Below are 14,635 nucleotides of genomic sequence, written 5' to 3'. Positions count from 1 at the left end.
ACAGGGATCACTGGAGCCTATCCCAGCTGGCTTCGGGCAGTAGGCGGGGTACACCCTCAACTGGTCGCCAGCCAATCGCAGGGCACACAGAGACGAACAAGCATTTACACTCACAATCACACTTTGGTACAATTTAGAGTGTTCAGTTAACCAGCCATGCATGTCTTTGCAATGTGGGAGGAAAACGGAGCACCCGAAGAAAACCCACGCAACTCCCCTCGGGAAGGCCAAAGCCCGGACTCGATCTCACGTCCTCAGCACTGGGTGGCAGATGTGGTAGTCAGTCATCCACCGTGTCGCCTGCTATGATGCTATGTGCTATGATGATGTGTAGCATTATTAACAGCAATCAACGTATGCTCGTGAACATTTTCCTTGTAGAGTTGATTATGTAGCATAAAGGTAGATGGTGTGTGTGTGTGTGTGCATTGGGGGATTAAGAAAAGCTTTTTGATGGTTTCCTCAAACTGCTGTCGTAACATTTTCAGAGCACCTACCACGTTGAGTATAGAAATGTCTTGTGCAGACTGCAGTCTGATGTGTTTCTCTTTAATCCACTCTTAATTCTCTGCTACACCAAATATCAGCTTCAAAGACTTGTTCTCCTCTTGCCATCTTAATGGCTGAATATTTCACCACTCTACACATGTACCATGAAATAATAAGAGGATAAGTTTTTCTTAATTTTTGACTTAGTATGAGGTTCACCTGATAATCATGGATGTTGTTTGGAGGAGAGAGAGGTGAGACTGTAAACAAATCCTCGTCAGAGCTCCTGAAGAAAATATGCACAAGACGTATGTCCTTGTGCTGATTATACCTCCACTTTCACAAAATGAGAGTTGTAGCTTAACATCCCACTAGATTAGCCAGCGCCCGGCAAGCACTTAAGCCCCAGCCACCCCCCCCAAAATCACAATTAAAAACGTATGCCTGGAAGGAGGTTTTGCACCCACATTTTTTTTCACGGAAAAAGATTTGGGGCAACAAAATCCTCCCAGTGAAGAGTGATTATTTTCTTCTGTATTTTCTTTGAACTTGTGCAGATGATCCAGCTGAGCAACGTACTTGCCTTATCTGTGGAGATCGAGCCACAGGCCTGCACTATGGCATCATCTCCTGTGAAGGCTGCAAGGGCTTCTTCAAGCGCAGCATTTGCAACAAGCGGGTGTACCGATGCAGCAGGGACAAGAATTGCGAGATGTCACGCAAGCAACGCAACCGCTGCCAGTATTGCCGCCTACTCAAGTGTCTGCAAATGGGGATGAACCGCAAAGGTACAAAAAAAAAAATCTGATCCTGTAATATGCAAAATGGATGGAGGCATCTGAGCTCTTTTTTTTTTTTTAAGGTGCTTTAAGAAGACTCAAGTTGCCTCGATTGAACCTTTGCAGATTACCATGACCTGTAACCATGACTTTATACACACAGACAATTGGATACCAAGAAAATCATTGTCCCCCATTAACATAGTGTACGTAACCTTTGTTAAAGAAGGAAAATCCACAATTAAATGACATGTTGACTGGTGTTTGCCAAAATGCATGTCCACAATCCACAAAGCTTTACAAAGAATGAAGCTGCGTAGTTTGATGAGTTGAAACTGAAACTGCTTGACAAGTCCTTGATTTACAGATTTCAAACTGAATCCTAAAAATGAATATATATATATATATATATATATATATATATATATATATATATATATATATATATATATATATATATATATATATATATATATATATATATATATATATATATATATATATATATATATATATATTCAGTCTCATTTTTTACATGGGTAGAGTTAACCATTTGTCATTTCCAGCCATTTAAAGCCATCAAATTTTACTTTAAGAAAAGATTCATGAATAATTTTGAATTAATGTATGTATGTATATACACAGAAGATTCATGTAATATTTCAACGTGTGGTTAAATGTATTGGCACTTTAGAATGTTACAGTACTCTATGAATGCTTCGTCAGTTCTTTACTGCCCCCTTATGGATAATTTGTGCGTCACACTTGTAATAACCTGTCAAGCCTGACGGCTGGAGAACATTAGATTTCCCAAAAATTTTGAGCACAAGACGCATTTCTTGACTCAAGAAACATATTTGATCGCCTCCTATTTTAAAGATAAACATCTTCCGAAATGTCCTCGTTTCAAAGAAAACCCCTGTCGCCATGCCAACCAAAACAGAAAGTTAGAATTGGGATGCATTTCACATGACACTTAACTTTTGCATTCTTCTTTGAGAGTTTTGTTTCAGCCACTAGATAGAGCTAAAGTATTTCTAATCACTATGTCTCTACTGATCCTCATATTGAAATTAAGAATAAACATTCTTATTATTGTTATTATTATTCTTTCTTTCTTTTCCCCCCCACACAGCAATCAGAGAGGACGGCATGCCAGGAGGGAGGAACAAAAGCATTGGGCCGGTTCAGGTGAATAAGATGACACTTAATTAGAATTAAAGATGTTCTCTCTGGAACATTCCCAAGCTTTCTTGTACTGTAAAACAATATTCGCATTGACATTGAAGCCAGGATTTTGTTGCTTGCATAATGATGACAGCATACACTTAAATAGTGGAGAAGCGCAGCTGCAATAGAGTTGGTGGGAGGAAGCTCGTGAAGTATGTAATGATAGTAAGCCTTGACCTTGTATCATCACTATATTAGTACAGTATTCTCTATTCAGTGTGGCTTTGTTTTTAACTTTGGCAAGAGTGCAAATGGTTAGGAAATAAAAAGTGAGACATGAGGCTAAGTAACACCAACACACAATTGAGGAGAGGTGGAGATGTGCTCAATTCATTCCAGCTCAATTCATTGGATAAAAGGAAGAAAAACTGACATGTTGGCATGCATTAAAAGGCATAATCGTTTATTCCATTGAGAAGCCATGAATTGCTGTTTCAGTATATGGTCTGAAACTAAATTGACCCTGGACAGAAATTTTCAAATACACTCATGACATACTCATTTCTTAAATATAGCGTTTTGTCAGTTCTCTCGCATGGATACGCCATTTTAATTATGTACACACTCCACACACACAAAAACACGCACACGGTCGTTTCACACAAGTTTGTTTCGTTCTCTCAAGGTCGCTTTCATTGTGTGACGGCGTCCTTGCTCCTGAACATTTGAGTGAAAAGCACAGTCCTTGTACTACATGCTAATTAACGGAATTGAGCTACTCCGTGCTTTAGGTCGAAAGGACATGCTGTAAATCCCCCCACCCATGTCCACGTTGTGTATTTCAGATCACGGAGGAGGAAATTGAGCGCATCATGTCGGGTCAGGAATTCAAGGAGGACGCCCCGGAGCACACATGGGGCAACAACGGCGACAGCGACCACAGCTCTCCCAGCAACGGAGCTTCGGAGGGCAATCAGCCGTCACCTGCCTCCACGCTGTCATCCAAGTTAGTTGCTCGTCTCATCCACTCCACTGCGCATCACCACCACTCGGTCCGTCACTGAGATAATGAGCCGGCCCTGACAGTCTAATACCTCATTCATCTCTACAGACTTGAATTAAAGTATTCATTGCATGAAGAATGCCTTCGTTTGCGGCTCGTCAGGCATGGTGATGACATCAAACATAAAGAACTCGCAGCGCTATCAGCTCTTCTTGTAATGGAGACGCGTGCATTGTCTATCTTTACTCAACAAGGACAAATAACGTCTAGGCCCTTGCGTGGCAGCATTTATTTTAGCCCCATTTTATATAAGAGGCTTTATCTCCTCAGCGTCGCAGCTGATAGCTAATCAAGGAAATAGTCGTCTTTGTCTTATCAAATGCAATCTAAGATAAAGTAGGCCCGAATAACAAAATGCCAATGTGAAATGCGCCATGGCATGCAGGTACTGAAACCGTGTACGTTTTGTGTTCAGTGGATGAGATCCCACTTCCCTCTAGAATAAGGTTAAATGCGATCAAGCATGTCATTGTGAATACATAAATGTGTATAGATACGATAAGCGTGATATTGCGATATTAAAACTGCCACAATATCGTCGCCGTCATGTTCACGATATTTAAATGCACACATCTGTGAAAAAAAGTCAGGTTGGTTTCCATTTTTGCAGTTCCAGCACCCCCTGGTGGCTAGTTTTTAGTGCAGTTTAATTTTCACAATGCATGTTTTGGCACTTATATGTTTAAAATCTACACTAATTGTCAGATGAAGGGGAACGTAATATGGCTGTGAGGCAAGTCAATATGTGGAGGAACTCAATGTGTGCGTGCATTGACGACATTACATAATAATAACATAGTAATAATAATACTAAAAACGTAATAACATAACATTGATTTTTTTTTGTTTTTTTTGTTTTTTAGTATGAGCTCATTTTTTTACATTATTGTGACCTTTTTTAAATATCACAAACCTCCCCACAATATTGTGATAATTATCGTATCATGAGCTTCATATCGTGATAACATCGTACCATGACGCTTGGATATCGTTACATCCCTAATATATACTTCTAAGTGTAAAGGATATATTTTGTTAACTGCTCCTTTACTTTTTTACAGTCGCTCCATCGAGATGAATGGCTACACAGCAGCCCTCAGAGATCAATACATCAACACCTCCATGTCAACTCCCTACCAGCTCCTGCCGCACCTCTTCAGTTATGCTGCCCAATCTGGCCTGCTGGCCCCACAGCCGCGCAGCCTTTACCCACAGTCCCATCCATTAGTGCTGCAGCTGGTGGCAGCAGAAGACCTGGCCCCCCTGGCCACCCCTATGCTCATAGAAGATGGGTGAGTGCGCAAACATGGCCCAACTTGAAATAGTTCTCTGCTGAAACGATCACAATAGTCAGTCCATAGTCTCTTTTATCTTTGTTCTATTAGGTATTGATGAGTCAATGTTTTTTTTTTAAATCCTTATTTTGAAAATAAAACATAACAAAATAGTATACTCAACAAAATCAAAATAAAGCAAAAAACAAACAAAAACAAAAATCAATAATGAATTAAGGAAAAATGATAAAATAATACATCTTTCATGAAATTATTTATTTGGCTATTTTTTTTTTTTTTTTTTTATCAATTTCCTCCACCAAACTTCACAGAAATACTTTAGGGACGGTTCACACAAGCCTGTGCCTGAATACAAAGAAATGTCAGGCCTATGTGTGAACTCACAAATGCTATTTTGAATTCACAACTTTGTGGAGAGTTCCCTGAACAACAAAAGAAGCGGCTCACCTTTTTTTTCTGAAGCTGACCTGTGATTGGTTGTTACCTGAGTAATGTCATTTTCACTCCACAGCCAGTGGCAAAATGGCTGCCTTGTTATATTAATAAAAACTGATAAATTTTGCTGCTAAACTCATATTCCACTAATGCAATATTAAACAAAATACTGTAATTAAACTACTGGGGCTGCATAGAACATGTTATTGTCTTTTTTTTTTTCAAATTATACAAATATTTGGAGATGTTGGTTAGCATTTAAAAAGCAATCGAAGTGTTTTTGGATCATAGTTTGTGTGGTATATGTGGTTTTGGTCGTTTATATAGTAAATTTTAATCACTTTTAGGGGGAACGCCATTTAACTCATTCACTCCCAGCCATTTTCACAGAAGCAATCCCGTTTGCTCCCGGCTGTTTTACTAGATTTTGACTGATTTTGCAAGGCCTACAGTATATTGTGTTATATTGCTATAAAAGCATGGAATCTATCAAAAGAAAGATTAAAGTCTTCTCTCATCAGGAAAAAAAAAGTATGTTTCTATCTGTTTCCGTTTTGCAGCAATTAGCATTAGAAGATAGCTAAATTTGACCCTAACCCTGAATTGAAAATTTTAAGTAGTTGAGCTTTTTTTCTAGATGGCCCTGGTTGATCTCCTTTGCTCTGCTTGCCACCTGCTGGCCGTTTGTGTAATAACTACCATTTCTGCAACCGTTCTTTGCAGTTGAGAGGCTGCATCAAAGCCTTCTGTATGCTCTAGCATTAAAAAAAACAAACAAACAAAAAACGTATAAATACGTCTTTGGGACACTTAAAACATTAAAAAAAATGTATTTACACGTTATTGGGAGCAAATGAGTTAATTTTAAAAATCCACAATTCATAGCCTGGCTCTGTCCCTATGCCCGTAAATAGCAGGTGTCCACTGTATTCACATTTTTAAATATTAAACATATCAATATTTTTCATTGTACTACAGTGAATCCAGCAGATGGTTTAACATACTATGACAAAACCTCCATTAACTGTGTGTATAATTCTCCCTCTCCTCTTTAAATTGTCCCCCACCCCACATAAGCTACAAGGTTACACAGGTGGAGCTGTTTGCCTTGCTGTGTCGTCTGGCAGACGAGCTGCTCTTCCGCCAAATCTCATGGATCAAGAAGTTGCCTTTCTTTTGCGAGCTCTCCATCGAAGACTACACCTGCCTGCTCAGCTCCACCTGGCAGGAGCTCATCCTGCTCTCCTGCCTCACAATCTACAGCGCCCAGATCTTCGGCGACCTGGCCAATGTCACGGCCAAGTACACACCATCCGATGACGAGCTGCAGGGGTGAGCGCCTGTGGCAACCCTTTATTTTCAGCCTATGGGTTTAATATTTGGATTCCAGTCTATGACTCTTCCCAACAACTTGGTTAAAGATAGCAGCCAGATCATGCTCCATTTTAACTCCTCTATCAATAATTGAGAAACAGCTAAATTGTGAGCTGACATACTGTAACACAAGCACAGAGAGAGTTCCTTCATTTGTTTATTTTATTACTCCCGATCTTCATCTTACCAGCTAGAAATGCACGAAGCGCCTCTCGCTGTTCAACATTCAACAAGGAAACGGTGAGTAATTCTACAAGAACAGAATTAATTGTAGCATCCATTCGTCCATGTTAGGTTGGTTTGTTAGCACCGGCGTCGGCACTGGCTTCCTGGTTTCGTCACAGTTGCATGTCCCGCCCCAAACACAATGTCGCTCTGTGATTGGTCGGTTCGAATCGGTGGAAATTAACGGGCTCGGTACAAGATGTATTCTCCGGAGTTTGTGAACTCACAAATACCGTGAGAATTCATCTTGCGAGAGCAAGGTTAGTTTGAGTAGGGAAACCTCTAAAACCTGCCGGACTCCGGCCCTTGAGGACCGCAGTTTTCTGCCCCTATGTCAGTACCTCAGATAAGTGGTCTAGACATGCCTCCGCGCCCGGCTTCCCCTTGCAGTTTCTAAGGAAAGTTTACTTTTACACACTGACTGATGAAAGCATGTTGCCAGGTATACGATAACTAGCATATTTGTACAATAATTTTACCCTCTGTACGATGTACGATCAATAATCCTAAAAAAAAAAAAAAAAAGGCAAATGCACTATAATTTGACCATTTCATATTCTTGCGTGCAAAACTGACAATTTTTTTGTGAACTCTGAAGGTATCTGTTCTCATGTGATGTAATACCAGCCAATCGTGCTTTGCTGAGTGTTAGAAATTAGTGACGTCCACATGCATTGATTGGTCGAACGATAAGCGCCCGCCCCAGGAGACGCTCCCAAAAAAGAAGTTGAGAAAGATTCAAACCATCAAAATGACGCAAATAAAAGGCAAAAGCAGAAGAGAGAGAAGGAGAGGTAAAGAGAAGCAAAATGAATGGCGCTGAAGGGGACAGTGAGAAGGGAAGTGAGGCAAGAAAGAGAAATAAATACCATTGCCCACAAACTTACAGACTACTTCCAGAAAATAGTGGGAATGCCAGGCCAACTTTGCCAGTTGGCTGCAACCTGTTGCGGGCTCGGAAAGGCCTTTTGCCGTTGTTGCAACACCGAGCTGTTGGCTGAATTAACAGTTTTAAAAAACTACAGCAAATCAAAAAAGCACCCTGAACAACTAAAAAAAACCCCCCAAAAAAACAAAATGGCGCCAACACAATAATCAATAATGAATGAACGAAGCCCTGAGTGCTGTAAACACTAAAACGACTATATTTGACTGTAGCATATTTTGGTTATGACGGGTGTATGATAATTTCCATCAAAATCTGATAATTTTAAGTCTATGGTACAATAATCCTACATTTCCCACCTGGCCACGCTGGTTCTGTCATATTTTAAAGCATATTTTGGGTAGTCATTGTTATAAATCTAATAGAGACATATTCGAAAAGCTTTTTCCACTTCCTTCGTTTGACATTTTATACTTACTATCTACTGGCTGTTATTGCCTCCTACTGCTAATTTATTTTTTTTTTTCACTAAGAATGAAAGTACACATCACAGCAACAATTCTCCCGAGACAGCCAGACGTTCTAGTCTGTTAGTTCTATATCTCCAAAATGGTTTATAATTCCCCCTATCACTTTGAGAAAAATATAATTGGAATGGGGCCATCAAACCAGTCCATGAATAAGACGACTCCCCAATGCAGAGCTGTGGCTAGCACCATCTGTCTGGCATGTGATGTTATGTCTCTCACTATTTGGTAATAAAGGATGTGTGGGGGGTTTGGCTGAGTGTATAAATCAGGCTGGAATTATCTAACCTCATGACACACTTCCTCTTAATATACAGCGCAACGCTGATGCCTCAGTTTGTACTCAAGCAGTGAATGTATGATTTAAAGTTCCAGCTCCTATTTCTATGTTGCTCTGATGAGCTAGATAAGAATAATGACGTTTGGTGATGTGAATTAAACTTTGTGGACCTTACGAGCTGATGAAATCCTCATTAGTAGCATTTGTGAGACCCATTTAAACCTGTTTTTTTATGCACGGTTTGTGGAAATAGGCCTTAAATGAAATGGCCCATGCTTATTCCTCAGTTTCAGTGAGGACGGCATGGAGGTGATGGAGAGGCTGATATATCTATTTCGCAAATTCCACCAGTTGAAGATCAGCAATGAGGAGTATGCCTGTATGAAAGCAATCAACTTCCTAAACCAAGGTACCAGAGCACACATTATTATTTGCTTTAGTTGTCGAACCCGCGCTGTATTCCTCATGTCCTTGTTATTATGCTTTTTTGCGACAGATATCAGAGGACTGTCAAACATCTCTCAGCTTGAGCAGCTCAACAAGCGCTACTGGTATGTGTGTCAGGACTATACTGAGTATAAGTACCCGCACCAGCCCAAACGCTTTCCTGAGATCATGATGTGTTTGCCAGAGATCCGATGTATAGCAGGTAAGGCCAGAATCGGTCAAACAATGAACAGTTTGGGTTTTCTTTAGATCAGAGGTGTCTAAACTACAGCCCGGGGGCCATTTGCGGCCCTCCGTCCATTTTTTTTGCGGCCCACGACATATGCTAAAAATGGCATTTGACTCGGTTCAAATAAAATAAAAACGTTTGGAGATGGCCAAAGTAAGAAGGGCGGGTCGAAAAACACAGGTGCTATTATTTTAGTTAACTAAAACTAACGAAATTACTGTACTAAAAAAATAAATAAAAAATTTTGTTAACTAAATAAAATAAAAATAAAAATGCTTTTGAAAAAAAAATGAAAACTAACTGAAATTACAATTTATGTTTAGAAAACGAAATAAAACAATAATTATAGCAAAAAATGGCCTTCGTTTTAGTCTTTGGTGTGATTTTTAGTAGATTTATTTTTATATAAACTGGAATAATGACGTATGAAAGTATGTCACACAGAAGTGACGTCCTTCAGAAGCCTTCAGATGACATCGCTCCCATGGTGTTTTTTTTTAATTTTTTTTTTTAAATATTGCGCACAAGTAATACGCATTTAAAAAAAAAACTAATACTAATATTAAAATGAACTAAAACTAAACTAAAACTAAGCATTTAATAAAGAACTAAAACTACTAAAAACTAACAGAACCACCCTGAAAACTAATAAAAAAATAACTAAAATGAAAAATTCCAAAATTATAATAACCCTACTGCCATAGTACAAATAAAATTGTTTATGTACTGTAGTATTTTTCTAAATATGCGAATGCACAAATAAATTACTTGTACAATTTTTAGGACAAAACACAATTTCTCTTCATAACATGATGTGGCCCTTGCGTCCTTATGAGTATTTGTATGTGGCCCACAAATGAAAAAGTTTTGAACACCCCTGCTTTCGATGCTCGATTGCTGAAAGACACAAGTCAGGAAACTGCTGCCAATATCACCCCCGTGTGCAATGTTGTGTTGCTTTATCCTCGAAGCAAAAGGACAGCTAAAGCAGTTGTGCGTGTTTTTTCAGGGAAGCTGGTCAGTGTTCCCCTGGAGCAGCTCCCCCTCTTGTTCAAAGCAGTCTTGCACTCCTGCAAATCCACCTTGACCAACTTCAGGACCGGCCCGTCACCCTGTGTGACCGCCCCCTCTGGAAATTAGAGACCTCCCTAACCCTAACCCTCACCCCCCCCCCCCCCCTCTTCCCCAACCTCACCCCCCTCGAGGCGAGGGAATGGTCTCAACCTCTAATGAATGTGACAAGCAGCTAGTTTGTTTTTAATAACGTTTTTCTTTTTATATTTATTACACGACAGAGCTGAATGTATGCTGATTTACACTGTGCACATGCTTCTGTACAAAACAAATGCTCATAGATGCATTGGTCTTTGGAGTTTACAATTGTGTATCCAGTTTGCTCAATGTGTCAGTGTTGCCATTGGTAGAGCTAGACTTAAAAAGAAGAAAAGAAAAAAAAAGAGTTTATTTTATGCAGACGGGGGCAGAGATACACACGTGACAAGTGTTTTGAGACTACCTCAGGAAGATGTTTTTTGCTATTTTTGCGGCGTTAATAAAGAGTTGCCCAGTCTTATACAAAATTCCAGTGGATGCTTTGGCGCCTCAATCAGAGTCTGGATGTTCAAAGGAGCTGTGCAAATCAAACCATGTTGTATTACATGGGCAATACCAGATAGTGAGAAATATTAGCTACTTTAGCTGCATGGACTCTTGGACATTCTGCTCATGGGAGGCGTAACATTCCATGAGTGAAGGTGATATAGCTATTTGGATCAGTGGGATCTTCTTTGGAAAAGGAATATACGGGTATTTTTTACAATCATAGACTGGGGATGTAAGGCTTTATTGCAAGGGTAAGGCAGGATAGCTAGTTTTTTGTTTTGTTTTTTTTGACCAAAGTATTATGCAATGCTTTCCCCCCGCCCCTTCCAAATGCCCATTGATGGGTATGGAGCTGATAGCTCAACAAAACATTTCTTGTCAATGAAGGATAAGTATAAGAAATGAATCAATCTTTAATCAGAGGTGAACCCCTTTGATGGACAGATGAGCACATTGCCAGATTTCCTCCTAAATGCTGCTAAACCTGCACCCACAAATGCGTTCAGCAGATATGATTCCGTATCATTTGGGGGGAAACGAACAACTGATCAGGAGCTCTCGTTGAATAATTTCATGAGCCAGTTGTCATGAAGAGACCCCTTTGCCTATCGGCCTAGCAAAGACGTTTGCTTTTATTAGACTTTTATCAGGTCCTGTCGTCGAGTCCGATCATGTTTTTGCACAGACCCAAAACCAGTACAAGATTGGATTGGTCCTGAACCCGACCTTGTCTCAGGTACTGTCTAGCTGGTGTACAGTTAAGTTTGATTGGGACGATTGACTCTACGGACGAGGAAAATGAATGTTGATGCGCTGATTCAAGTTCAGCCACAAAAGATTGCAGATAATCATTTTATGATGTGCTGATATGATTTTTTTTTAGTGTGAGCGGTTTGGTTTTGAGCATCGACCAGACCCCTGGCCCTTTGCTCTCCGCGAGGATACGCACATTATTGTGGAAAATTGGTCTTTTAATTTTGGAACTGCTTGAGCGTCTTTCTGTGAGGCCTCTAGTTTCGAGCAGCTTCATGAAGTGCAAAACCGTTTGAAATGCAGTCATTGCAACGACTCTCTTTTTTTTGCACACATCGGTGACGTTCAGAGACCTTTGACCTCGGCCACTGCCCACCCAGTGTGTTCCTCTCTCAGGTCGCTATTGGCCTGGATCGAAACAGGGTAAAGTGAGTGTTATGTATTGCATTTCAGGAGTTACTCCAGTGACCATGCTGATGTGCTTGTTGTGTTAGTAGATGATAGTTGTCGGGACATAGAACGTCCTCTGTAGGATATTTTGTTCCCGCTTTGATTTGCATGACGGTCGCGTCCTGCCCCCCTTCATGCAGGTGAAAGTGGATTGTAGTTTGGAAGTGAAGCACGGGAAGCGGATGTGGGCTGAGGCGCTGATTGTCGTCAGTCGCCTCTGCAGAATGTTTGCTTGTCCCGATGTTGCCGTTTTCTCCGTGTGCATCTGCAGCCTTAACATCACCACGATAGCAGTGCAGTGTTTCTCTTTCAAATGTTCTCTTTCATTTTTTTTTTTTTTTTTTACATTTTCATGTACAGTACCTATGTAGTTTTTTCCCCCTAATGTTTTGTGTTGTTGTTTTTCCTCATGTATTAATTGTTCTTTTTTTTTGAGTGAGGATAACGCCTCGTTTTCTGTTTAACTTTTTTTGGTGGACTTGATTTAAGATCCATTCCCTTGTGCACAGCAGTTGATGACAGTGTTACTCAGGTGATGTGATGCCAGACACACTTTATGCAACAATACTGACGTTTAGGAAGCTTTTATGTGTTAGTTTAGATTCAAAGTCAGCAGGTGTTTTGGGATTCCAAATTGGTATTATGTTTGTTCCATTTTCTACAGCGGCAAAGTACCGTATTTTCCGCACTATAAGGCACACCTCATTATAAGGCGCACCTTCAATGAATGACATATTTTCAAACTTTTTTCATATATAAGGCGCTACAGTAGAGGCTGGGGTTACATTATGCATCCATTAGATGGTGCTGCGCTAAAGGGAATGTCAACAAAACAGTCGAACTTTATTAATAGATTACAAACCAGATTTCCGACAATTCCATTCACTCCCAAAATGAATAAAAAGCTGTTTCATTCAATCCAAGATGGCGGGATCTTCTTCGCATGCGCGTCACCGATCGTGCAGGGTCACCGATAGCGTCTTGACAGCGAGACCTGTTGCGGCTCAATATTGATCCATATATAAGGCGCGCTGGATTATAAGGCGCATGGTCAGCTTTTGAAAAAATTGAAGGCTTTTAGGTGCGCCTTATAGTGCGGAAAATGCGGTAATTGTTTCACATCACCTCCATTGGAAGCCATGCAGAGAGACTCAGTAAATATATATTATTTTTTTTCACCAATATATTTGTGATTGAGCTCTATTTCCTGTCCTCATCGGAACAACCTTTTAAATCCCGATCATTCTTAGATAACACACAGTTGTCATTCACGGTAAATCTCTTCTGCATGGCTGTTTTTCGGCAAATTTGGAGTTTTAGGATCTGAGGTTGAAGCACTCATTTTCAACTACTTAATCTCAGGGACTTGGAAACATTGATCGATGTGTCCTGTTAAATGCAAAGGGACCCCACTGATCTCCACTGAACCTGCATCGGCGGCCGTGCAGGCCTCTCAGGCGGAGCAATATTGATGCAGTTGAAGGGGATGAGAAAAGTTCAGGGTGGCCAAAAACGGCGCCGCTACCAAAGTAACTTGAGGAATGCATTGAACATCACACACATCTGAGATCTGACTGTAGAAAAAAAAAAAAAAAAAAAAAAAAAAGATCTGAAGGGAGATTTTTCCTTTCATGTAGCATTCTGTTACTCAACTCAAATAACTCAACGCCACTACCTTAACTGCCAATTTCAGTTATAATTAATACACATGATTATGGATTTTGCTTTTCTTTTTTTGTTTTTTTTTCTCTTTTACACAAGGAAAATGTCATTTGCAATATCTGTGCTGAAACTACCTCTTTGTCATCATTTTATTGACACAGCAGTGATTTTTTTTTTTTTGTCTTTATTTATTGGATTCATTAATTTGTCGCTTATCTCAACCTCTCAGATTTATGAAAGTGCTTCAAACCTGATTTTTGTAACTTTTGTAAGCATGTTGCTGCATGTTCCTCTCTACCTCACACTTGCTGCTGTTTGTCTCAGCCGCTCATTTTATCCTGACCTCTGGCTGCAATACAACACGTTTTTTAATCTCTATTTTCAGGGATCCTTGTTTAGCTTTGTTTCATTTTCAATTAGCGTCATCTTTTGTTTCTCTTCTGCCCTGTTATCGTGAATCCCAAAACCAAAGATGAAAGAATGTCCATGACAATGTCAGCGTACTGATTGTTATTCACGTGAAGCCGCCCTCGTGCAATGCTTTATTTTACTGTGTTTACTTTTTTTTTTTTTTTTTTTTTTTTTTTAAACAGCTCACTATCTTGTGAATGGCGGTTGGTTGTATGTATACATGATATTCAACACGTCATGATATGCCAGTGTTTTTTTTTTTTTTTTTTTTTTTTTTAATGGGCGCTACATGATTGCTGTTCACCATTCAAGGTAACACAGTGCTCACAATGCGGCTGCTTATCATATGCTGATGCTGCTTTGTGATCGATTATCAATCATGGATTATAGTTGTGGTCGCGCTGACATCCTGTGTGTACATGTTTCCGCCCCGTCGAGTGACCCTGGCGCTACGGCACGAGACTGCTGCGGTTTTATCACTGGGTTTGGACTCATACGGGCTTCTGAATTGAGGCTGCAGCTTCACTTGCTCATAATATTAACTAGGGATGTTCAATA

The 14,635-nt window shown here is 40.0% G+C and overlaps 1 protein-coding gene across 2 annotated transcripts in view; it reads left to right on the top strand.

Moving 5' to 3' along the window:
• Positions 1-14,250, top strand: part of nr6a1a (nuclear receptor subfamily 6, group A, member 1a) — a 74,277-nt gene extending 60,027 nt beyond the window's left edge. For both annotated transcript variants that reach the window (XM_077522824.1, XM_077522825.1), the window contains 8 exons: positions 1,047-1,277; positions 2,404-2,459; positions 3,284-3,444; positions 4,563-4,793; positions 6,309-6,563; positions 8,811-8,932; positions 9,020-9,172; positions 10,209-14,250. In XM_077522824.1, the coding sequence (XP_077378950.1) occupies positions 1,047-1,277; positions 2,404-2,459; positions 3,284-3,444; positions 4,563-4,793; positions 6,309-6,563; positions 8,811-8,932; positions 9,020-9,172; positions 10,209-10,339 (1,340 nt within the window). In that variant the 3' untranslated portion in view covers positions 10,340-14,250. The remainder of the gene's footprint in view (positions 1-1,046; positions 1,278-2,403; positions 2,460-3,283; positions 3,445-4,562; positions 4,794-6,308; positions 6,564-8,810; positions 8,933-9,019; positions 9,173-10,208) is intronic.
• The last annotated feature ends 385 nt before the right edge of the window (positions 14,251-14,635 follow it).

The sequence above is a fragment of the Festucalex cinctus genome, chromosome 5 (assembly GCF_051991245.1).
Source record: "Festucalex cinctus isolate MCC-2025b chromosome 5, RoL_Fcin_1.0, whole genome shotgun sequence".
In the NCBI taxonomy this organism is placed as follows: Eukaryota; Metazoa; Chordata; class Actinopteri; order Syngnathiformes; family Syngnathidae; genus Festucalex; species Festucalex cinctus.
The sequence above is the reverse complement of the archived record's forward strand: the minus strand, read 5'-3'. Positions and strand labels throughout refer to the sequence as shown.